Source organism: Lacerta agilis, chromosome 1 (genome assembly GCF_009819535.1).
Source record: "Lacerta agilis isolate rLacAgi1 chromosome 1, rLacAgi1.pri, whole genome shotgun sequence".
NCBI classification, from domain to species: domain Eukaryota; kingdom Metazoa; phylum Chordata; class Lepidosauria; order Squamata; family Lacertidae; genus Lacerta; species Lacerta agilis.
Window position 1 is genome coordinate 47,561,825 of NC_046312.1, and position 23,676 is coordinate 47,585,500.

General features: G+C 43.7%; 1 protein-coding gene across 1 annotated transcript; it reads left to right on the plus strand.

Moving 5' to 3' along the window:
- Positions 1–4,186: 4,186 nt before the first annotated feature.
- On the plus strand, positions 4,187–23,508 carry C1QTNF4 (C1q and TNF related 4). The gene is made up of 2 exons (XM_033147823.1): positions 4,187–4,481; positions 21,926–23,508. Exons 1-2 carry the CDS (start codon positions 4,202–4,204, stop codon positions 23,047–23,049), a joined length of 1,404 nt encoding a protein of 467 aa, XP_033003714.1. The 5' UTR covers positions 4,187–4,201; the 3' UTR covers positions 23,050–23,508.
- The last annotated feature ends 168 nt before the right edge of the window (positions 23,509–23,676 follow it).

The following is a 23,676-nucleotide window of genomic DNA, read 5'->3' on the forward strand; positions in this document are numbered from 1 at the left end:
GTGTTATGTCTTCCCCTTCCTACTTTTTGTCCATTATAAAAAAGTGTTTGTGAGTGTGCCTTCTGTGCCAACTTTTAAATGCCTGATGAAATTAAGAGTACATCCCCTACAATGGTTGATGGATGTTTGTTTTTAATTTTATTTTCGCTTTTAACTCGTTTTTAACTTTCTATGATTCTATTGTATGTTTCTGTTTTTATATTGTTGCAAACCTCTGTGATATGTGTTTATGATACAGTGGTATATAAATATCTTTATAAATAAAAACAGATAAAATAATTTGAACACCTGCCTTTATGGATGACTGGAGACTGACAGTACAGGTACCGGTAGTTCTTATCTTATTCACATCCCAATCTATCAAGGCCTGTGATTTGCATTTGCATCAGTGATGTCTTCCTCATGTAGGGTGCCTCTTTCATTTTCATGGCTTTGCCCAGGAAAAGGAATGTGCACATAAGAAATCTCTGAATCGATGTTTTGTTATTCTCTACCCAGAGGCTCTGGGATGAAGGAAAACTACAATAGTAAATAATATCATTATACTCAAGGTATACCAAATTAGAATTGTCTAACATTCTAGTCACTAATCATATGTGACCAATTTAGAATCTAGATGCAGCTAACTGAATTTTTAATCACACATTAACATCCGTAATAGATGCACGTTTTGGGCAAATGATTTTTTGTGCTCACATTTGTCTGCTGTTAATTACAGTCAATGTTTGCTCATCAATCATTGTACTTTTGCTACTGCATATTGGTTCTCTGCTGAAGTATAGTGGAAAACACTGTATTTTTGGCACCACTGAAACACCAGCAATACAGCGACACGGAGGGCAAACCTGTCAAACACACTCAGCTCAATTGACCAGAATAACTGCTTTTAGCTAGAAAATAAAAAGGCAAGCTCAAACAACACTGCTCAAATACCGGTATTCCCCTTAGGACAGGGCAAAGGGCAAGCAAAACTCAGCTGCATTCAGGATGGACAGCAGAAGCAATTGTGTTATGTTCACGCAGGAAATGACAGCACCAAAAGCAGGGAGTTACTGCTTCTGGTGTGCCATTTGCCAAGATTTTCTCTCTCTCATGTTCTCTCGCTCTGCAATGATGTGCAAGGATTTCAACCGAATCTATGAGTTCAGGGTGCTTGGCTTCTACTCTGTGAGACAAACCCTTTTTGCACCTCAATAGGAGCACTGTTCCTGGGATCTGCAGTTGCATGGTCCTACAAGGTGGTAGAGCAGGAGAAGCTTCTGCGGACCCAAAGGATGATGGAAGAATCACATTCTCATGCTGGAGATAGTGTGCTGCTGAAGGGCTCCCCCTCAAGTGAAGTGACTGTTTTATTATCCAAATCACAGTCCTCCTCAGGACAAAACAGGAGGCCCTGAAGCCGAGGACATGAAAATTTATAGCAAGGGGGTGACAAGCCCCTGGGCCAGATCCATTCCTTGAAGGCACTTCTGGTGGTCTGCCAGTCCTTGGTCAAAATTAGTGGGAAGCTATGGGGCCATTAAAGAAGGTAATGGTCAGGAAAATGAAAGGCGTTCTAAGACCTTCTTGTAATGGCACCCACCCGAGTAAGGCAAGAGAGTGGTTCAAGATTTTCTGCCTCTGTTTTTCTACCCACATGGTGCTGTTGGGCTAGGAGAAGATCTAGCAACTGCTTCATTTGATATCTTAAATCTTTGGTTTTGATTCATTTGATGGTTATAGGACCCACAATCTACACATGCCCCTAAATCCCTGTAGTCTAGTATGTGGAAATTAGGACACTGATCCAGCACTCAATGACTGTGTCATTCATTTCAAAGACAATGCAGTAAGGTTCAAATGTAGACTGTCCATGGTGCTGAGCAAAAACTAAGGTGTAGGGGTACACAGAAATGACAAATACCCACTGGGGTTGATTCATTTACTATTGAGACTTCTATATTCTTCTGTTTATATGCAATGTTCAGCATAGTTCCTGTAATAGGAATTGCATATGAATAGATAAAAGAAAACTGCTGTACATGAACCAAGAACAAAAGTCTTTAGGCTCCAACAGAGATCAATACTGGATAATTAATTTCCAGGGAGTATCAGGAAGTTGAATTATTTCTTGGATAGTTACAGCAATCTGAAATATGAGGCTCTGGAGCTCCATATAATGAATTGAATTAAACTTCACAATACCCTTAACCACTGTCAACATCTTAATTGATACATCCTGTGTATATTAAGGTGCCGAGAAGCTTTGTACCAGGCCAGTGTGTGACACCTACTGATCCATCCAGTCATTCCTCTTTATATTCAGAGCCAGAGTGTCATACCTGGGAAACCAGCGTTCAAAGCCCCACTTGGCCATGAAGCACACAGGGTTACCTTTGGCCAGTCACTGCCTCTCCGCCACAGGGTTGATGTAGGAATTAAATGAGAGAACTATGTGTGCTGCCATGAACACCTTGGGGGAAAAGGTGAGATATAAATGCAATAATTAAATAAAAATAAAAATATCTTGCCCCTGCAATCCGCTTGTCACTACAGCGATCACTCTGGAGAATGCTTCCATGGCTGTGTTAGTAGCCTGGGGGACATTGTTGGAACTGGATGTGTGAAATCTGGGTTGGAATTCCAACTTCAGTCATTTGGATTTGAGCAAGTGAATCTCTACAGGCACCCACTTTCTCCCCAAACAGTAATCTTGGATGGATTCTTCTTTTTTGTAAGACATATTACACTTGTGCAAAAGCCACAAGCATGATTCCCCACACAGCCATGTGGCAGGTGTGGGTAGTAGGTGGCACAATCCACAGCAAAGTGGCATATACAAATAAAAGTTGGCCACTCATTTGTCTTTCTTTGTTCTCCTTTTGTTAAAACGATGGCCTGTTTTAAACTCTTGTTCAGGCCTCAGCTTTGCATCTCTAATAATCTGGAATAATAGTTTTATCTTAAAAGTTCTACCTTGCAGAACTTGTTTGTTTCAATCTGCACACTAGATTTTGACTTTAGAGGTGCTGCTATCCGAAAGGGTTGTTAAAAGCAAGTACTGTGAAGAATGTAAGCAGAAGTTTGATCCTCAAGAACACTGCATTCCTCCTCACTCTGAAGGCTTCTGCATCAGCTGCTCCTACATGAATCTCCTTGTTGGAACAGAATGCTGGGCTAGTTCGGCCTTTGCTTTGAGGCAGTTTCCTTCCTTCTCTCTCTCTCTCTCTTTCTCTCTCTCTCTTTCACTTAGTTTGTCACCCTTTAACTTTCTTGTGCCTTTAACAGCTGCATCAATGATAGGTAGAAATTCAACAGGTCCCACCATGATTACAAAGCATGTGTCGAGGGGTAGGGTAGGTAGCTGTTAATGCAAATACCATGTTCTTTCCCAGGCAATGTAAGGTAAAAAGGTAAAGGTAAAGGACCCCTGGACAGTTAAGTCCAGTCAAAGGCAACTATGGGGTGCAGCACTCAACTCCGCTTTCAGGCTGAGGGAGCCGGTGTTTGTCCGAAGACGATGAGAACAACAACAACAATTTATTTGTACCCTGCCCATCTGGCTGGGTCTCCCCAGCCACTCTGGGCGGCTACCAACAATTCTGGGTCATTGTAACAAAACCACTTCTGGCGCAATAGGACACCGTGACGGAAACCAGAGCGCACAGAAACGCTGTTTACCTTCCCGCCACAGCGGTACCTATGTATCTACTTGTGCTGGTGTGCTTTTGAACTGCTAGGTTGGCAGAAGCTGGGACAGAGCAACAGGAGCTCAACCCATCACACGGATTTGAACTGCAGACCTTCTGATCAGCAAGCCAAAGAAGCTCAGTGGTTTAGACCACAGCGCCACCCACTCCCTCCCAGGTAATGTGGACCCAGGTGCCCCTAAGGATTAGCCTCCCAAGACCTGGATCGTGGGCATTGCCCCTCCCTTCTCCATTCCAGAAGGGCTAGTCATTTGGCGGATGGAGGCGGGGAAGGATACAGCCTCCTCCTCCCTCCCTACTTGCCAAGGACCTGTGCTTGCTTTTGGCAGGCAGAAATCCATCAGGTTTAGCTTCTCCCCCCCCCCATCGCCGCAGCTCCCTGCGAGAGAAAAGCCGCACCTGTTGAATATCTGAATCAAAGGCGCCTGCCGCAGCACCATTGGAAGGAGCCCTGAGGAAGAGCCACCCCACCACCCCCACGAGCAAGGCGCCGCAGCCATGACTGCCTGGGCATGGGAAGCGAGGCGCCGCCCCGCCCTCCGCGCGCGCCCTTCCTCGGCTCCTTCCACAGGCTCCTCCTCCGGCCCCGGATTTTGCGCCGGAGCCCCGCGCGCGCCGGCGCCCCTTCTGGCCAGCCACCCCGCCCCCTCCCTGCCGCCTGCCCTCCTCACAGTCGCGGCGCCGCTTCCAGAGCTGTCAGTGCAGCGGCAACAGCAGCCGCCGTCCAGCCGGCTCTCTCCCGCCTCATCCAGCAGCAGACGGCGACGACGGCCACTTCGGCAGCAACAGCAGGTACATGGCGAAGCGCCACCTACAGCAGCGCCCCCAGGGCAGCCTCCATTGGGGGTGCGCGAGGGAGGCAGCCGCCCGAGGTTGCTTTTCCCACCTTTTCTTCTCCTCTCTCGCTGTCCCCCCTGCTTTGATACAGTGGTCTCTCCTCCGGAGAGGGGGCAATGAATGCTGTATATGGAGGGTTTGAAAAGGAGGAGGGGGTTGTCCTACTGTGAAGCGGGAAGGGGGGGTCTCTGTCAAGTATTATCCGGGGCAGATGGGATTACCTATTTGATGCATGGCTTATCTTTATGGAGCTTTGTTCTGGTCCGGAAGGGGGAGTCTGGATGGAGCCTGCGGGCTAAAGCCCCGTGCAGAATCCTGGCAACGGAGACAGAGAGCATATAGATGGTGTAGCCCTGGATATAGATAACGACTCCTCAGCCTTGTGGGTTTTCTTGGTCAGCTCCACCCCCATCCCCACTTTAAGGCCCTTACAGGTGACCCCCTTCTCCAGGTGTCCTTCTCCCCAATGACCCACCCTCCCCACCTGTCACTGATCTAGGAAGCCGCCAGATCAAAACGTAAAAAAGAGGGGATGTTTTAGAGTTGTGCTTACTGAGGCGGGGGCACCCCCTGTTTTCTATGGAAATGTGAAAATCAATTAATGCCAATGGGGCGAAAGGGATCGATTCATGTCAATCGAACCAAGGTCCAGCCTTTTAAAAATGAAGAACACCTCCTCAGTCTGGGATATTTGCCCCCGGAGATCTCTCAAGTGGAGCGCTGTTTTGCTAACCATCTCTCTACACCACGAGGATGGGATATCATCTGCTCCCTCGTTCTATTTCTCATAATCTTTGGGTTCCCTGACCACTTTCTCTATGGGGCTAGGGTTAGAAACTGAGGCATACTGGAATGTGTGTGTGTATGCGTGTGCGTGTGTCTATAGGTGAGTGGGCATCTCAGTTCATGGCACAAGATTATCTGGGAAGGCATACAGAGAATCTCTCTAGTCAGTCTCTGGAGAGTTGAAACCTGAGGATGGAGTTCTATTGGGCCAATTTTATTCCAGCAGGTAAGAAGGAGGAGGAGGAGGGTGTTAAACCCAGGAAACATGTCTTGAGGCTTATTTCTTAACATTTGTTTATTTGCCTAACATTGTGAAGCAATTGCCTTCTGATCAAGATGCCATCCCGGTCCAGTGCAATGTTGCCACAGTCCTTGCTGTGACCTCTTCGTGAGCCCTCCTCAAAGCTCCTAGGAAAGTGGGTCAGCTTCTCCTGAGAAATCTATCTATCTGGCACTTTCTTTGTGAGTTTCTGCACTGCCAGCTGGTTAGGAGGCTGCACTCTGGCCTCTGTGTTTATGCACATATTGAATGCGCTTTGCTTCAATTATTCATTTTTGGTGCTACAGTAATTTCCTGCAGCTTCTCTTCTCCAGGGAGCTGGTGCGTAACAAGATTTTAACATACTCTGCTTTTGAGGATATCATCCCATTTAGCCACATGGCAGCTGTCTTTATTTCTGTGCTTAATATCGGATAAGTAACCAATAACAGGAAAATCATTCCGGATCTGTCTGAATACATCAAGGGTCTCAATCATAACAAGTGTGGGAAGGAAGTATCCTAGCATTTCAATGCAAGGCTAGGTGAAGTCGCATCTAAATCAACCTTTTCCATCTTTTGGGCAGGATGGTGGGATTACTGCACTAATAGCCTGCCGTTACCATAAAGCAAGTAACTAACAGTAAAACACCAACCAAAACAGCCCCCCCCCCAAGCCTTCAGACGTTATTTGCTGGCTTCACAATTTTGAATGGCAGATTGTAAATTCAGTCAAGCTCTGTCCATTACATCAGAGGTAATGGAGGAATTTTATCAGGGTTCATGGATGTCAATTCCTTTCTGTGCCTGCAATTTTAGCCATAAAATCTTGGTTGCATGCTACTTATACCAATAACCATTCCCATTTTTTCCTGTACATAAAACATGCACCCCTGAGTTCCAGGTTTGGTCTCCTGACTCAGTTATGCAATAAGATTAAACAGATGCAAATATTCTCAACTTCCTACATTCTTGTGTTTTGCCCATTTATATTTTGACACTGAATCCATTTAAATTTTCTTTCCAAAGCAGGGTTGAATGATTGGGAATAATATGTGCAGGGAAAGAAGGAAGGGGGGGCCATGGTTAGGGGGCTCAACCATTGCAGAATAGCAGCACATGGGATCATGACTGATAAACTTCTGCCTGGCCACTGGAAGCCCCCACAATTCTTTCCTGGTTTCTGAGGACCTTTCTAGACAATCCGGGTTGGTTTTGATGCAACCGCAGTTGCAGTGGAAAAATACTCATCTCTTAATGCCCACATAGTAAAGAGGTGGAGTAAACAGTTTTCAAATGTAGGAAGGGAAGAACCAGGCAGAAAGGTAGCTTAATGGCTGGCATTTGAAACCCCCAGAATGGCGAGGGAGGAATTTAAATCATAATCTGTTGCAATGATGTCCAGGCACTGTCCCAATATCAGCCCACAACACCAGCACAACCACTCAAGTCTCCACACAGCATTTGCGAGAATTGTGAGACACACTTCTTCAGCAACGTTGTGCTGTTGTTTAAGCACTTAGAAAATGTGGTTTCTGCTGAAACAGATCAGCTCATCATAGAAAAACGTCTGGATCGTGTATGGCAATCAGATTTCTACTCTACATTCTGCACAATCTGGGAAGGACCTGAGCCATTAGTAGATATTGCCCTCATGTTTCCAAGCCTTTCTTGACAGCCTTGTGGTCTGGACTTTCCCCCCTCCCTACTCCCTCAATATAAAAGGTGAGATCCTTATGGAACCAAATTTTGCATTTCAACAAAGGAGTCTGTGGATACAGTACATGAAATATGCACACCTGGTCATGCTTAGAGTGATGCAAATTGACATAGAACAAGAATGGATATATTTCTCCCCTTGCCACTTTAAAACAACAACTTCTAATCTACCATTCCCTTTCAAATGCAAATGACATTATTCCAGGACCATTTCAGGCTTCATTGTTGGATTTTAAAAACAGAGAAAGTCGAAGCTCAAAAACCTAAAACCAACATTTCATCATCAAAGCCTGAGTTTTATGGGATTCAAAGCTATTTGCCTACTTTTGAATTCAACAAATTCAAGCATCAGAGCTATGTCTGATTTGAATGTTATGTGGGATTTATTTCATTTTACCACTATTTAGCAAAGAGACCCCCTGATAAAAACATCATATTGTGGTATTGCCTTCTCATCCCATTCTTATGCCTCTCCTGCATTAGTTTTGAAGACAGTCTATAATATTTTGGCAGAGTCAGTCCAAGAATCTAAAGTCTGAACTCTGCTTTATTCCCTAGAAGTAGCAAATCTAAATTTCACAGGTTTATTCTTTCATTCATTCCATATATTTATATACTGCCTAAAACGAGAGACAATCTCTAATTGAGTTACAAAATAACAAAAATGATATGTATACCATTAACGTGGCAAGCTTGTTAATCTCCACCCATTTGTTCTGTGTATTCCTTGAATATTCAGTTCTTAAAAGTAAAGACCAAGCATTTTGAGCAGGCATAGGCAACCTTCGGCTCTCCAGATGTTTTGGACTACAATTCCCATCATCCCTGACCACTGGTCCTGTTAGCTAGGGATCATGGGAGTTGTGGGCCAAAACATCTGGAGAGCCGAAGGTTGCCTATGCCTGATTTTGAGTGAAGGAATGAGGTCTAAAACAGACAACATAGTGACCACAGAGAAAGCACTATCATTTGCATGCTAGCAGTGGCACCTGCCCTGGTCACTGATCACTGGCATGCTAACCCTACATGAGTATGGGCCAACTCACATGGTAAGTGTGTTAGACATGGTAGTGCATGCATGAAATACTTGCATTGGAAACATAAAGTGGGCATACACCTGGCTTATGCCCACTCTCACATCTGCTATCTGCCTCACTTTCTGGATTTCCCTAGAAATTTCAGAGATCACTTGATTGCAATCAGCAATCAGGAGAGGCGGAGATCCTGGCTCCTATCTTATATGACTTAGCAGCTCATTACTCACTGAAAGCCTGAGCCTGTGGTTCCATTTATACATATATTCAGCCTATGCATTGCAAGGGAGAAAGAAGCAGGAAAGCCTTTGCTCCAGCTTACCTGAAGCCAGGATACAGTTGTACCTGCTCAGGTACAACTGTCCCTCCCCACCAGGGAAGGAGAGGTCAAGGAAGATATCAGGAACAAGGGAGGTAGAAAGATTGGCATTGGCATCTGCTGCCCCTGTGGATCCTGCCACCTGAGGCGGTCCCCTCACCTTGCCTCATGGGTGGGCTGGCCCTATAAGTGCCTTTATGTAACTCTTCTATGTGGGGGGCTGGAGGCAGCCACCATAGCAGGACCAGCAGCTTCACTGAAAGTATAAGTAAGTGTAGCATTAGAACAAGGCCACAGTGCTGCAACTTAAGAATCCAGTTACAGTACATGCAATTTTATGCTGCTTAACTTTTTTTCACTGCAACTTGAGTACTTCAGTGTTGTCCAGCTGTTTTTATGCAGCCACATGCAGCCTGCTGGAAATTTCTCTCATCCCCTTTCTGTGTGTTCTTTCGCGTGCCAATTCTGGTACCTCCGTAGTCCTTTGCTGTCTCTCACCAATGCTTTGTAAATTACTGGCATGCTCTAATCAAGAGTAAAGAACAAGAGAGAAAATCCTTGCTGTGCCTGATCAAAGGATTGAGGCTTCCAGTAGGAATCACCCTGCTAGGAGCAGGAACTGATCACAGAGCCAAGCAGCAGAGATATCCATCTAGAAGCTGGTAATTGATTGCAAAGGCTACAGGAGAGGAGCAGGGAGAGATGAGTTCATGGTGGCAACCTCCCCCTCAGCCTCCTGTATTTGTCAAATGCTAGAATGTCTACCTTAGCGGTGCTGAGATGAAGACTCAAGAGAGGGGCAAAGAGAGACTGGCAATGACTGTAGAGAGAATATTAGCTGGAAATTACAGCCATTTTTGAACCTATGCAAATCAATATCAGGGCTTCAAGGTATGATGATGTACTGCCTCTCCCACCTACCCCTTTCCTTGCTTCAATTTTTCCTGATCCAGTTACAAAGGGCTGTATTTGTTCCAAGGGCATCTGAAATACAAAGCAGGTAATGTGGTATCTTCAAATCAGGAATGGGGATCCTGTAGCGCTCCAGATGTTGCTGACTCCAACTCCCTTCAGCCCCAGCCAGCTTGGCCGATGGTCAAGGAAGATGGGAGTTGTTTTCAGGCAACATCTGGAGTGCCACAGTTTCCCCATCTCTGCTTTAAAAAGATCCATGTATTCTTACTGTAAGGGGAACTGCTCCCATAAACTTTATGACACAAACTATATAATTTACTTCCTTTGCATCTCTGACATGAATTTGAGCCTCATGTGGTCCCACTGATCAGAAGGAGGCCAGCAGGTCAAAACCTGCTTAATCATGTTAGGGAGATGATTACTGGTAGTTAGATTCCAGCAGATTACATATTTGAATTATATGTGAGTCCTAAATCTGAAACTCTCATCAGCCATGAACTCATCAAGTTACCACGGGAAGATAACTTTCTCTGTTTTGATTTATGATACTTGACAGAGAAATGGCAGCCACCTAACTCATAGGCCTGCTCCTGGAACAAATTGAGAGAGAATTACTGTATAAAGCATGTTGCCCTCCAGAACTACCGGTACTCTGGAAATTTTGAACAATCATCATATGGATATCTTGATTTGCTCTCGCTGGAGGAGCAGTTACGGAGGGTGTTTGCTGAAAAAGGAGTCTGAAGTCAATAATATTAACTGGAGGTATGGGGAGGTATTGTGTCATGCATATATATGTTGCCAAGGGAAAGTATCTTGATCTAGAAGGCATGTGATTAGTTTTTGGTGTTTTGCTTTCCTGAAGCGTACATGAGGAATGTGTCTGAAGAAGAAATCCCATCTGCACCTTTGTCAATATCAGCAAGACCTGTAAAAGGCATTAAAATGTGGAATGTGGAGTATTCTGAGCATTTCATTTTCTATTAAGACAAACCTGATAACAATGAGCTGAGCACTGTATCTTATCCATACTGCATTCTAAGGGCTCATCCAGATTTCATTTTGTGCTGCACTCCTAGACACAGGTCGAGGCTTAATGCTCCATGTTTCAGTGGTTTTTGTTTTGCTCCTGCACTTTCCCCAAGAAAACTCTCATTTTGCCGCTGAATCTGAGCAAATGTCAACCCACAGAAAACCCCATTGCCGTTTGCTCCGATTCAGTTTTCCCAGGGGAAGCACTGGGGATATACCAAAAAGCTACTTGGAAACAGAGATTTAAAGCACAAACCTGTGCCTGGAAAGTGTGGCGCAAAAGGAAATCTGGATGAGCCCTAAGTTTAATGAGAACAGTGAACGTAAGATCAACTGATAATACCAATAGTGGAGCGGTTGCAAACCATGGTGTCACACTTAATACTCTGTTAATGAGTTGAAGCCCTCTTTTATGACAGATACCATGAGTGACTCAAACCATCATCAGGAAACTTTGAAGTTTATCTTCAGAATGGTAATTCTACATAGTTCAGTGCCTTATAAAATAAAAACCAAAGATTCCAGAGCATATGTTTTCAGTCTTTAAAAAACAATATTATAACTGGAGGGATGCAGAATCTGGCAAGACTCAGAGCTGCAGCTGCAGAGAACCTGATGATATACAGACTGATCATGAAAGTTATTGTGTTTATAGGAGATTCATTCACTTTGTATTTTTTTTATAGGAAATGAACCCTGAGGATCACAGCCAGTCTCCCTCTCTCATGAATAAAAATCAAAAATTACATGCTAAATCTCAGAAAAGAACAAAATCCTTATTGATAATATCAGCAATCAAAGGCTATCTGCATTGAGCTTATCATAATCCTGGCTATGTAGAGGATGCTTGATGCATTTCTTAACAGAAAAGGAGACAAAATTAAACCAGCCGTATGAGGAGGAGAATTATGAGATAATATCTTTGTTGATAAGGCATATATATATATATCTCCTGACTGAGATCCTTTGACTAAACCCTGAAGACTGACTAGTCAAAGGGATGTCTTCTCTAGGTGGAACATGACTCAATAAGAGTGTGGAGTCAACAAATGAGTGTGGTTTAGTGGAAAGAACATTGGGAAGAATTCAAAATAATGTTCTTCAGCTTGCCAAATGGAACACCTGCCAATTCCTTTTGAATGCTGTTCTGAGGGTTCTCCTGACCCCTCCCTGAACCAATTTCAGGGGGGTGGGCATGCAGGACAGGGGGCGGGGAGCCCCATTGTGCAAGCAGAAGTTCTTCCACAGGACCCATTCAGTGAATCGCGCCATTGAATTCAGCATCATGCAGACTATTCAAGTTTAGAATTTATGGTTAATTTACAAATAGCAGCAAGAATGTGAATCGGAAACAAAGGGGAGCCACATTTAAAGAGATCAGCATTTGGAAGACAGGTATGGCTATCACAGTGAAACTCACTATCTTTGTCAGAACGCTGACAGCAGAATGATAATCTTATGAATAATTGGTCTGAATGGCACCTTTTGAACCATCGAATACCCTTGCAATTTGTTTTCCATGTTGTAAACTCTGTTTGAATAAAAACACATTTGGACAGCCATGAGAAGCTCACTGGATCACTTTAGGCAAATTCCTGTCTCACCATCTAACCTACCTCAGGTGCTTGCTGTGAAAATGAGATCACCCCAGGGTATGCTGCTGCAGGGTTATTAGAGGAAGGGTAAGTCGGACACGACTAGACCGAATGGTCAGGGGTCCCTTTACCTTTACCTTTAAGATACAAATGTGATAGAGAATATCAGGCCCACTTAAAAAAAATGCTTTTCATTCCAACCAAGAAATGCCAATTAGCACATAAATACTTAGCCCTACAGAGGTTCCATATGCACCATGCATTTAAAGCAGATTTCCACCACCCCCCTGCCCGAAGAAGCAGTAAATTTAAACTATGCTATTATTGGGTATAAAGTAGGGCCCTATCGGTTGAATACAGGTATTGAAATAACATGGTGATAAGTCAAAACAAAATATAAAATAAAAAAATTCCTTCCAGTAGCACCTTAGAGAGAACCCACCAGGACTAGACAAAGATCCAGTGGCAAAGTAAACAAAAGATGTAAACAAAGAACTGTAAAGCAGGGGGAAGTTTTTATTTTTATTTTCTGGTGGTGTTTATGCTGTTGTTTCCCCCGAAATAACTTTCCCCCATATTAAAAAGGAAGGGTGTTGTTGTTTTTAAATTAAAGGAGACTCTTTTTGCTTGCTTGCCCTCCCTTTGATAAAAAGGAGAGATTGGTGGGATGAGAGAGATTTCTGGTGGTGGGGGACTTCTGGGAGGATGAGAATGGAGGGAATAACATTTAGCTGGCTGCCTTATGCTGAAATGGGAGGTTGGGTACTGTGTAAGAATGATGGGGAGGTAAGCAGTGCAAGCAAATGAGTGTCTACTCACAAGCAAGCCCTACTGAATGCAATGAGGCTTACTCTCAGGAAAGCAGAAGAAAGTTTAGTTGAACTCAGTGGGGCTTATGCTTGTCTACTCACAAGCAAGCCCTACTGAATGCAATGCTTACTCTCAGGAAAGCAGAAGAAAGTTTAGTTGAACTCAGTGGGTCTTATGCGTGCACAGATTCCACTTAGATCTCTCAAGATGCAACTTGAATAGGAAATCACTTAAAGCTAAAGGTAAAGGGATCCCTGACTGTTAGGTCCAATGTTGTATGTAAAATTTTATTTTGTAACGTTATACAATAACAGTTGGATTAAGATGTTCTTTTTTGTTAAATTTAATTAATCAATAAAAATTATTTTTTTAAAAAAAGGTCCAGTGGCGGACAACTCTGGGGTTGCAGCGCTCATCTCGCTTTACTGGCCGAGGGAGCCGGTGTACAACTTCTGGGTCATGTGGCCAGCATGACTAAGCCGCTTCTAGTGAAACTAGAGCAGTGCATGGAAATGCCATTTACCTTCCCGCTGGAGCAGTACCTATTTATCCACTTGCACTTTGACATGCTTTCAAACTGCTAGGTTTGCAGGAGCAGGGACTGAGCAACGGGAACTCACCCTGTTGCAGGGATTCAAACCGCCGACCTTCTGATCAGCAAGCCCTAGGCTCTGTGGTTTAACCCACAGTGCCACCCGCGTCCCAGGAAATCACTTAAACTACTCTTAAATTAGTTGAAAATATATTAAATGTGTTAGCGGTATATGGAAGTTTATTTAATATTTTCATTAAATTTTCTATTCCTTATATTTTAAGGCCCTCCACTGCCGCTCAAAGCAGCTTACAACGAAGGTTGGAACTAGACACATCAAAAAGCATTTCAGTTTAAAGCCTTGTAAATTTAAATAGGGAAAACGGGTAGAGAAAAATGGGACTCCACGTCGCCATCTGGTAAAACAATGTTATATTGCATATACAATGCATATACAGTAAACCACTTTTTCTTTACCATTCTAGCCGAGTCCAAAGAAAACAGGAATACATTTCCACTGGGATACATTTCAAACAAACGCACATTAAAAATTCATAATAAATAATGTCATAATAATATAGCAAAACAATAACACAGTAGCAAGTTCATAGCAGTTTGCAAACCTAATACCTGGATCTGTGGCAGAGATATCCAATGTGGTGTCTTCCAAATGCTGTTGGACTACACTTCCATCAGCCCCAGCCAAAATGGCCAATCATCAGGGATGGTGGGAGTTTGTAGTAGCCACTCTGGCTAGCTCTGATCTATATATTGTTGCTGTGCATTGCTTTGCATTGCCTAATGGGTCATATCTGCCATTCGAAATGTCATGTCATATTTATGACATGAATAACATATAACATGGCATGAATGCGAACTGGAAAATGTTTGGATCCATGTGAAGAAGGAGGTAATGTAAATTACAAAGGAAACATGGCAGTTGTCTTCAGATAACTTGCTGCTAATGCCCACTCTAAGGTCCCAAAGGGATTAGGCACAGGGAGGGAAATAATTTTTAGTACAAACCTGTTTTGATTTGGTTTTTTGAAAGGCTCTTGAGAGAGTGTGTAGTTTTTCTTCTGCAGGTATTAGCCATTTACAAACACCTAAAAAGACAGCTCTGGGGGAAGTTAAAGATCATAAGGTACCAGGAGGATGAGAAGTGCATTTCTTCCACCAGCTGAGAACTGGAGGAAATCTCTCTGGGACCCAAAGGCTGCAGAGCAACTGCTGGAAAGGTGTTTTTTTATTATTATTGAATGCTTGCACAACATAAACTGAAGCTGAGGAATTAGACTCCTATACTTAAGTCTTCTCATTGAGGCTTTGCCCATTTGATTGTGGCATATTAACACTGAAATCCCATGAGGTTTATGCATTGTTAGAATGTATAAAATTGTACAGAATATTCCTGATCTCATATTCTCTGGGATTTGTAAGAATATATTATTGGGGTGGGGAGTGCAGAAGGATCAGGTATAGTGGAATGGGAAACGCTGTAAATCACCACTTGTGCCCCCCTCAAAAAGTGCTGACCCATACTGCTATATAATCAACCTTGAGCTAAGTGTCATAGTGAATACCCTACCACTGGCACTTGAAATAGAGTCCACATACTGGGCAGTTTTAACGCTCCACATTAGGGTGGGCATTCACCTTCACAGAGGCCACTCTTCTGTTTGAAGGGTCCAAGTCTGGTTTAAAGACAAAGAACCCTGAGAAGAATGAACAAGTGCCTCGAAAGCAGAAGGGTTCTAACTTAGTGGCAGAAGGTCCCAGGTCCTCAGCATTTGCAGGTAGGGCTGGGAATGTCCCCATGTCTGAAACCCTGGAAAGCCACTGGTAGTCAATGTAGACTATGCAGAGCTAGATGGACCAATAGTTGGACTTGCTATGGCAGCTTGCTATGTTCCTATGCTGCTGACCATCCAGAGTTAATACCTGGACAGCAGACTGGGTAGGTACACAGGTCACCTTCTCATAGTCTTCCTCGCTCAGTTGTAGTTATTATTTCTACAAATGGATCCATGCGTACAGATTAGCATAGGCAAGGCTTATGCAAAAGTGTGTCCTCTTTTTTGGCAATGCAGACAACCAGGCAGGCAAAATCTTCTACCACAAACAAAGCCTTAGTTTCATATGGATTCAGCCCTTTTAAGGTATAATTAACTTTTTCCTGTGGTGATGTACGCAAATTATAAATTGCATCCTCATCCTCATCTGATACTTGTGATCAGCATCCAGTGAATGGAACAGGGAGCACACAGTATCAGGCCAAATCAAAGAAAAAGCTTTATCACGTCTCTGCTAACCACAGGGCATGCAGGCTGCTCATTGTACAGGCTTTTGATGATTCATATAATTGAGACACTTGCAGCTGTCCTAAGACATTAGGGTGATGTGTTACAGTACAGCCGGCTAGAAAGTACCAGGATTTTTTCTTTTTTAAATGCAACTCACAAGATGCTGAGAAGTACTTATATCATTCCGTGCAGCTACATCATTTCATGCGAGTAGGCATTTCACCTTTTTTCAACCATGGGTCTAATCCATTAGCCATATGTCCAAAGGGACTGTGTTTGTGGAACATCTGTGGTGTCCAAATTAAAATACAGAACTATGCTGTGCCTCCTCATAAAATTCTGGCCTCCTTAATTAGAAAAAGGCTCACCTTTCCATAGCCTCAGATTCATTGTGGACACCACCTGCAGTCTTAACACCATGAACATAAAAATGCAAGGATAAACTTCATCTACCATTTTGACTTTGCCAGAGGTCAGAAAAAGTCCTCTCTAGCCAATGTGAGGCTATTGATATTCGTTTCCCTGAGAAAATGGTGAAATACTTAATTTCTGAGAGGGGCTGAAAGTAGTGGCTGGATATGTGAACTGTTAAATGTTTCAGCTCTTGACTTCCCGGTCATTAATTTAATAGAAATAAGATGAGCCACATGTGGGTACACTCTGGGTGCCTATAACCACATAAAAATGGCCATCTGTTCGTGATTGATGGCCGAGAGGCTGACTTCATTAATAAATAACATTTACAGAGAAATCACTATCTAATTTATGTTCTGGGCTCATTTATATCCTGCCCCAGTGTGCTTCAGAAGATATGCAGCTGTATAACCTGAGTGCAGCTGTGTTGGCCCAAGGATTTAAGGTACGCTTTGCACCCTCAGGGGAGCACCTTAATTTGGAGGAGCTTATGGATGTTCAAACTGAAATTTCTCTTCTCCTGCCCCTCATCTTCTTAGATAGTGCAGGCAAGGTGATCCTGTTGATGTCTGGAAGTGGGCTCTTACCTAATGATGGAACCTAGCAAATGCCTGGCTTAGCAGAGAAGGATCTAGTTGTTCAAGTGCCTGATTTCCAACCCCTGGAGCAATGTGTCCACATGGAATCTCTCATCCCTTGCGCTTCCATAGGAGTCTTCTCAATGGGACACACTACTTCCAGAGCTGCATTATAGATTTAATTCTCTTCTTTCTTTCTTTCTTTCTTTCTTTCTTTCTTTCTTTCTTTCTTTCTTTCTTTCTTTCTTTCTTTCATACATTTTGATGGGGGGATGCATTTTGTACATTAACTACACAAGGATTGGTGAAATAGCCATCAAATGCAGTAAATAGCTAAATATTTCTAACCAATGCAAACAAATCACATAACCACTTTTACTTTTGTATTGTTTTTTATCTGGGGAAGGTTTGAGAAACAATATTAATATATGAAGACAAAAACCAGTGATACATTCAGATCTGGGTGAGCCTGAGGATAAATAGTGCCCTGGCCAAGGAGCACCTTGGTCAGTGTTGCAGTGCTGCCAAGGTGTGTGGCTTGGAACACTGAACATTGTTAACAGCTTCTCCAGCTCCCAAGCTTTCCCACCAGTAGCCATGAAAAGATGTTGCATTTTACCCCTAGCTCACAACATACTGTCAAAAATCACCAGGCTTTGCTCAGTGCTCCCTTCCAGTCAGCACGCAGGGTGAGCCTCCAGCTCAGTCAGCTTAGAGTTGGGTGAATATGTCAATGTTGGTTTATCCATTTTTCATTTTTCCACTTTTGAATTCAGTTCCCTGCATTTCCACATTAGTTCGTGTGTTGAAAAAGAACTCCTTCTGAAAATTCATCGGCATTTAGAACGAATTTGTCCTAATACACACATCTTTGTATGGAATTTTGCCTAATATAATCATTTTTGCAAAGCATGTTTTCCCTAATGTAATGCATGTTTATATGACATTTTCACACTTCACACTAGTATATACACTTTTGTCCATATTACTTGGCCGGAGAAGGGCACTGCAAAATTCAGAGAAGTATGAATCTGAAAGGGTGGCTGTGGATTAAGAAAGTGTGGATTAAGTAGGTTGTCGGACCCAGGTGGCGCTGTGGGTTAAACCACAGAGTCTAGGGCTGGCTGATCAGAAGGTCGGCGGTTCGAATCCCTGCCACGGGGTGAGCTCCCGTTGCTCGGTCCCAGCTCCTGCCCACCTAGCAGTTTGAAAGCACATCAAAGTGCAAGTAGATAAATAGGGACCGCTCCAGCGGGAAGGTAAACGGCGTTTCCGTGCGCTGCTCTGGTTCGCCAGAAGCGGCTTTGTCATGCTGGCCACATGACCCGGAAGCTGTCTGCGGACAAACGCCGGCTCCCTTGGCCTATAAAGCGAGATGAGCGCCGCAACCCCAGAGTCGGACACGACTGGACCTGATGGTCAGGGGTCCCTTTACCTTTACCTTTAATGTGAACTGAATACACGCATGTACAAAGGCATTTCATGATATTTGTGTGGTTTAAAAATGTTTGCAGATGAAAGTAGCTCAATAGTCCCCTCTATTTCTGATGAATGACTATTGATTGAGACAGAAGATCAAACCATTCTGACGTCTTTGTCAAAGGGAGATTTTGAATTCTGAGAAAATGCAAATAATTTGCTGACAATTTAGGAAGAGCTCTAATTTAAAATGAAACTAAGTGGCTACTTCATCCAAGAGCTGCAGCAAAGCGGCTAAATTTAGCCTTTTCTATAATGACCTTATCCAGAAATTAACACTGAAGCAGTAACAGGGCAGTTGTTGTTTCAGGGACCATGGGGGGGGTCAGCATTCAGTGGAGACGTCTTCAAGTCCGCAAGCCCTTTTTGCATAGCAGCTACCAGCTGCCTCTCTGAGAAATGCTGAACCTGTCCCAGAGAATAAGACATGCTTTGGAACAATGCTGGCTACATGCTGTCAAGCTCAGTCCTTTGCTGTCATCTCCAGCCTGAGTATGAACAAAGACGTAGCAGCCCTCCGGGGCTTCAGTGCAATCTTGTGGCCATAATATCTGAATGCACTAAGGATCCACAGACCGAGACTGGAGACAGTCGAAGGTGGTTTGAAACAGATTGCTTCTCATGACATGTACATCCATCCCATTTTCACCTCTGGTAAACATGCTTTGCAGGGTTTTGCATTGTTTCAAAACACCTCTGCATACACACAGGCACACAGTCTTTCCTCATACCACTTTTAATGCTCATAGAGACAATTGTGTGGTGGATACGAAGCTGTCCTTCTGCGTCGTTCAGAGCTCCTGAATGGAGCCGGTTCCTGTTAAATGAATTTAAGTCCCATGTAGGCCTCACTCACACTATGCATTTAAAGCACTATGGTACCACTTTAAAGAGTCATGGCTCCCCCCCCCCAAAAAAAATAAACTCCTGGGAACTGTAGTGTGTCAAGGTGTTGAGAGTTGTTGGGAGAACCGCTATTCCCCCTGCAGAGCTACAATTCCCAAAGTTCTCTGGAAAGAGGGATTGGCTGGTAAACCACTCTGAGAACTCTGGGAATTGTTAAACCATTATGGGAGAGGGGTGTAGGGAGAGAGTCCCATTTCACAAGTGGAAACTGCTCACAGGATCTGGTTTCAACCTTATAATATCTTAATTTAGAAGCAGTTACTTAGATAAAAACTGAAACATGTGGCTTTGCAGTAAGAAAGACAGTGTACATCAAGCAGCTTTGAGTGAAGGCGTATTTTTCCCCCTGCTCTGCAAATGTGAAAACAGTGAAAGTGTTTACTGTTCCATCGTACCAGAGAACTGAGAGGAAACCTTACTGTAGACACAGTCTTCATAGCTTTGGGGCAATGAGGGTGCAAAGGTTTTTACAGGAAAGGGGTCTGCTTGAAAGCCCTTGCTGTTTGCAGCACATGGGGATAAAAGAGATCTGATATTTCCCTCTATTTCTAATTATGCAACTGTTGATTTAGACAGAAGATCAAACTATTCAGAAGTCCAGATTTGTGCCTGTAATTTGAGACACAAGCCTGAGAGTAAAGACAACCAGGACTGAAATTCTCACGGCAGTATTTCGTCATCCTACCAGCATCTATTCTCTCCCTAGAAGAGGATCCCAACACCTGTAGGCCACTTGCTTTACTTCTGCTTCTGCTTCAGAGTTTCCAGACACACACACACGTGCACACATGGCGAACCGTATCTTTTTCATAGTATCTCTAGCACTTTGCCTTTGAAACCCTTTGATGCCCACGGCACAGCCTTCTAAATTCATAGGCTGCCACCTGGCAGTGGGCCAGCTCTGAAGTGACAGACAGTGCAGACAAGAGACCCCAGCCATTCAGCTCTCAGGCTGAGTGATGTTTTAATGAGCACAAGAAAGAAAGGACAGTGAAAAGAGCTCCATGTCTATGCCGTGACTGCCAGGTTTGTTCTCAGACTGAAAGTGCCAATAGATCATGCTTTGGCCTCTTGCCATTAGGATTATATATGTTGGAGCAGGGGGGGGGGGGAATGCATTTAGTTCTTTCTCATCTGTGTTTCTCGTGGACCAACGATGGTTGTTTATGGTAGGCTACCCAGTCTATTTCTATCCCGTAGTTTGGATCCCCCTTCCTTTCATGAAAGGTCTGTTTTTTACTGCTAATATAGACATTGTGTTTTGTGCTCTCTGGTTTCCATCCCCTCCTGTGTGTGGAGCTGCATGCAGATTGCCTCAACGGGGGGGGGGGGGGCTGGATTATCTGTCTAGAGTTTTAGCCTACCAAATGATAAAATCAGGTTTGTGAACAATGCTGTATTCATTTTATGTTGTGCCCCCTCCCACTCCCCCCCTAATTTTCCCAGTGAGATGCCCCTACTGTTTGTGCTGGCGGTGAGGTAGCCTTTCTGGGACCAACCAGGGAGGAGCCCTAGATCTCAGCAGCTCCGTTTACATTTGCCTACTTCAGAGCTGCTAATAGGCTAAGCAGGACAAAGCCCACACATCTCATCTTCACCTAAACCCTTTGATTGGTGACCAAATCACATCCAGCCCTGGCATGCAAACAACTAAGGCACCTTAGGAAAAGGAGGCAGGGGAGACTAGCAGTCAAAATCAGAATTAAATGGGAAATACATTTTAGACCAAGGAATTATTTATCACAATAATTAGTATACAAGCAAACCTTCCAGAAATAAATCCTTAATAGGCTAAAACCTATGCAATATCTTTGAAGATGAGCCAAACTCATTTATCTGATGCTTTGGTGGAGCCCTTAAGCAGATTTGGCCTATTAAGGATTTATTTCCGGAGTGTTTGTATATGTGATAATTTATTTTATTGTAATAAAGAATTCTATGCTTAAAATACATTTCCCTCCACCACCACCCCAAGCTCTGTTTTTGAATCTAGTCCTCTTATCAATAGTTTCTTGCTCTCAATGGACAAAGCATCTTGAATTAGCAATCGGTGTTCCTTAAAACCAGACAGCAGTGTTCAACTGAAAAGGGAGAGAAATGTCAATAGTAGGTTTAGGTGAACAAATACTGGTTAAAAATGGAGAAACAACTAAAATATTGGACAGAATTAGGTTGCTATAGCAACAAATAGAGCTCTGTTTAGAAGTCTGCAGGGCTTGTCTGCAGATACATGTTGAACGGTTGGATTCACATGAAACTCTAGCAGTCTCCTCCACTATCACCCCACCTTCCAACATTGATCCATGATGACTCATGTCACAGCTGGCACTTAAGAAAGTTGGCCAGCCCAACTTCCCCCATGCCACATTTTCCCACATCAAAGGGTATTGTTCTGGATGGTTTTGATTTTAAACAGTCAAAGTTGGATATGCCCTTGGAGTTCATTCCTGTGCATGTTAAGTGTCTTCATGTTTTCAGTACCAAGTAGCCACACATAAGCGTGTGTGCTGATGCCAGCTGAGACTGGTCAAGGTATGGTAGTCTTACATGGATTGCCACAGGATCTTTGGTGCTTGGATTTCAAATGCTACCCTCCCTGCTGATAATCTGTTCTAGTTTTGAGTGTGATCAAGCTGCAGCGCTGAACCTGCTCTTACCTCATTTTGAAATACTTCAACTAAAATGTTGTCCCCTTCACTTTTTTAAAATATTTCTTTAGATATGACGACTCAACTGAAAATCCAACTTTTGTTTGGCTTCCTGTGTCAAATCACTTGCTCCGTTGTGTACGGCTTCCCTGCTGATTCTGGATCTGAGTTCCGGTCTGCTTTCTCCGTCGCTAGAACCAGCAGTATGGAAGGCAGCACTGAAATGGTGATCACCTTCGACAAAGTCTACGTGAACATTGGCGGGGACTTTGACCCCAAAGCTGGATTATTCCGATGCCGTATCCCTGGGGCCTATTACTTCTCCTTCACGGTTGGAAAGTACCCCAAGAAAAACTTGTCCGTCATGCTGATGAGAAACAAGAACGAGGTTCAAGCCATTGTATATGATGAGCATCACCGTAAAGAGCGGAAAGTGGCAAGCCAGAGTGCCATGTTGCAGTTGGACTACGGTGACACAGTCTGGCTGCGCTTACATGGAGATCCCAAGTATGCACTCTACAGCAATGTAGGTCCCTATACAACTTTCAATGGGTACCTCATCTATCCAGACACGTCCAGCTATTTTCAAAACAGTGTCGGTTCCCAGGAGCTAGGAGAAACTTCAGGGCCTTCTTCACCTAATGTAATTCAGCAACTTTCGACGAACCAGAATGAAATCTCAGAGAAACACCTTTTTTCGGACCAGCCCAGCAGATCGCAGGATACTCGCTCAGCCTTTTCTGCTGCCCGTTCAGAAAGCCTACTAGGGTCAGATGAGAAGCAAACCCAGCACGAGCCAATCACATTTGACACAGAATTTGTGAACATTGGGAAAGATTTCAATTTCTCCACTGGCATCTTTACGTGTCGCGTTCCAGGTGCCTACTATTTCTCCTTCACCATCGGCAAGATGCCCTTCAAAACCATGTCCGTGAAACTGATGAAGAACCACAACGAGGTTCAGGCTATGATCTACGATGACAACCACTCCAAAAGGCGTGAGATGCAGAGCCAGAGCATTATGTTGCCTCTGCAATATGGTGACACCGTCTGGCTCTACAGCCACCAGCACGATGGCTATGGTGCCTATAGCAACCATGGCAAGTACATCACCTTCACTGGATTCCTGGTCTATCCCGAGACAAAGACAAAACTGCCTCCAGATGCCAACATGTCTCCAGGGTCAAGAATCTAAACAGATATATGAAAAGAGCATAAGAGAAGCCAAGATGCAGTAGGCTCTGGTGCAGGTCCTGGACGGACGTCATCTTTCACATGACAATGTTAAGAGCATGCTATTGTATGTCCAGTGCATTCCTTATGCTGCACGCTTGTGTTCTGACTGCAGAGCCATTGTTGTTTCTCCCACTCATTCATTCATAGAATGACCTTCACGGGATATGTGTGTTTTGTTCATTATTGATGTTCGATTTAAGCATAAAGCATGAGGTAGCTTGGGGAGTAGAAGAAGTAGGGGCAGTGAAATGAGATGTGAATAAAGGAACTGCTTACAGAAATACTGGAAGAACTTATGAAAGACTCGGCAAAGCACTTGAGAGTTGATAACATCCACTGCAAATGCAGACCAACACTCTGAGAGAGGGGCGTATGTAATGAAAATAATGAACTCAATAAAATCCTGAGAGAAAAGGTACCTGGTTTCCTTGTCTGTTTTGATGTATTAGATTGAGATTAGATCTAGCTACCTCCATCACCAGTTCATGGAACATGGTGGTATGTTTTTGAGCTGCCAATTATTAAATAATGGGTGGAAGATTGGTTAAAAGGAGAGGTGGTCAGTTAATAAACAGGCAATTGTTAA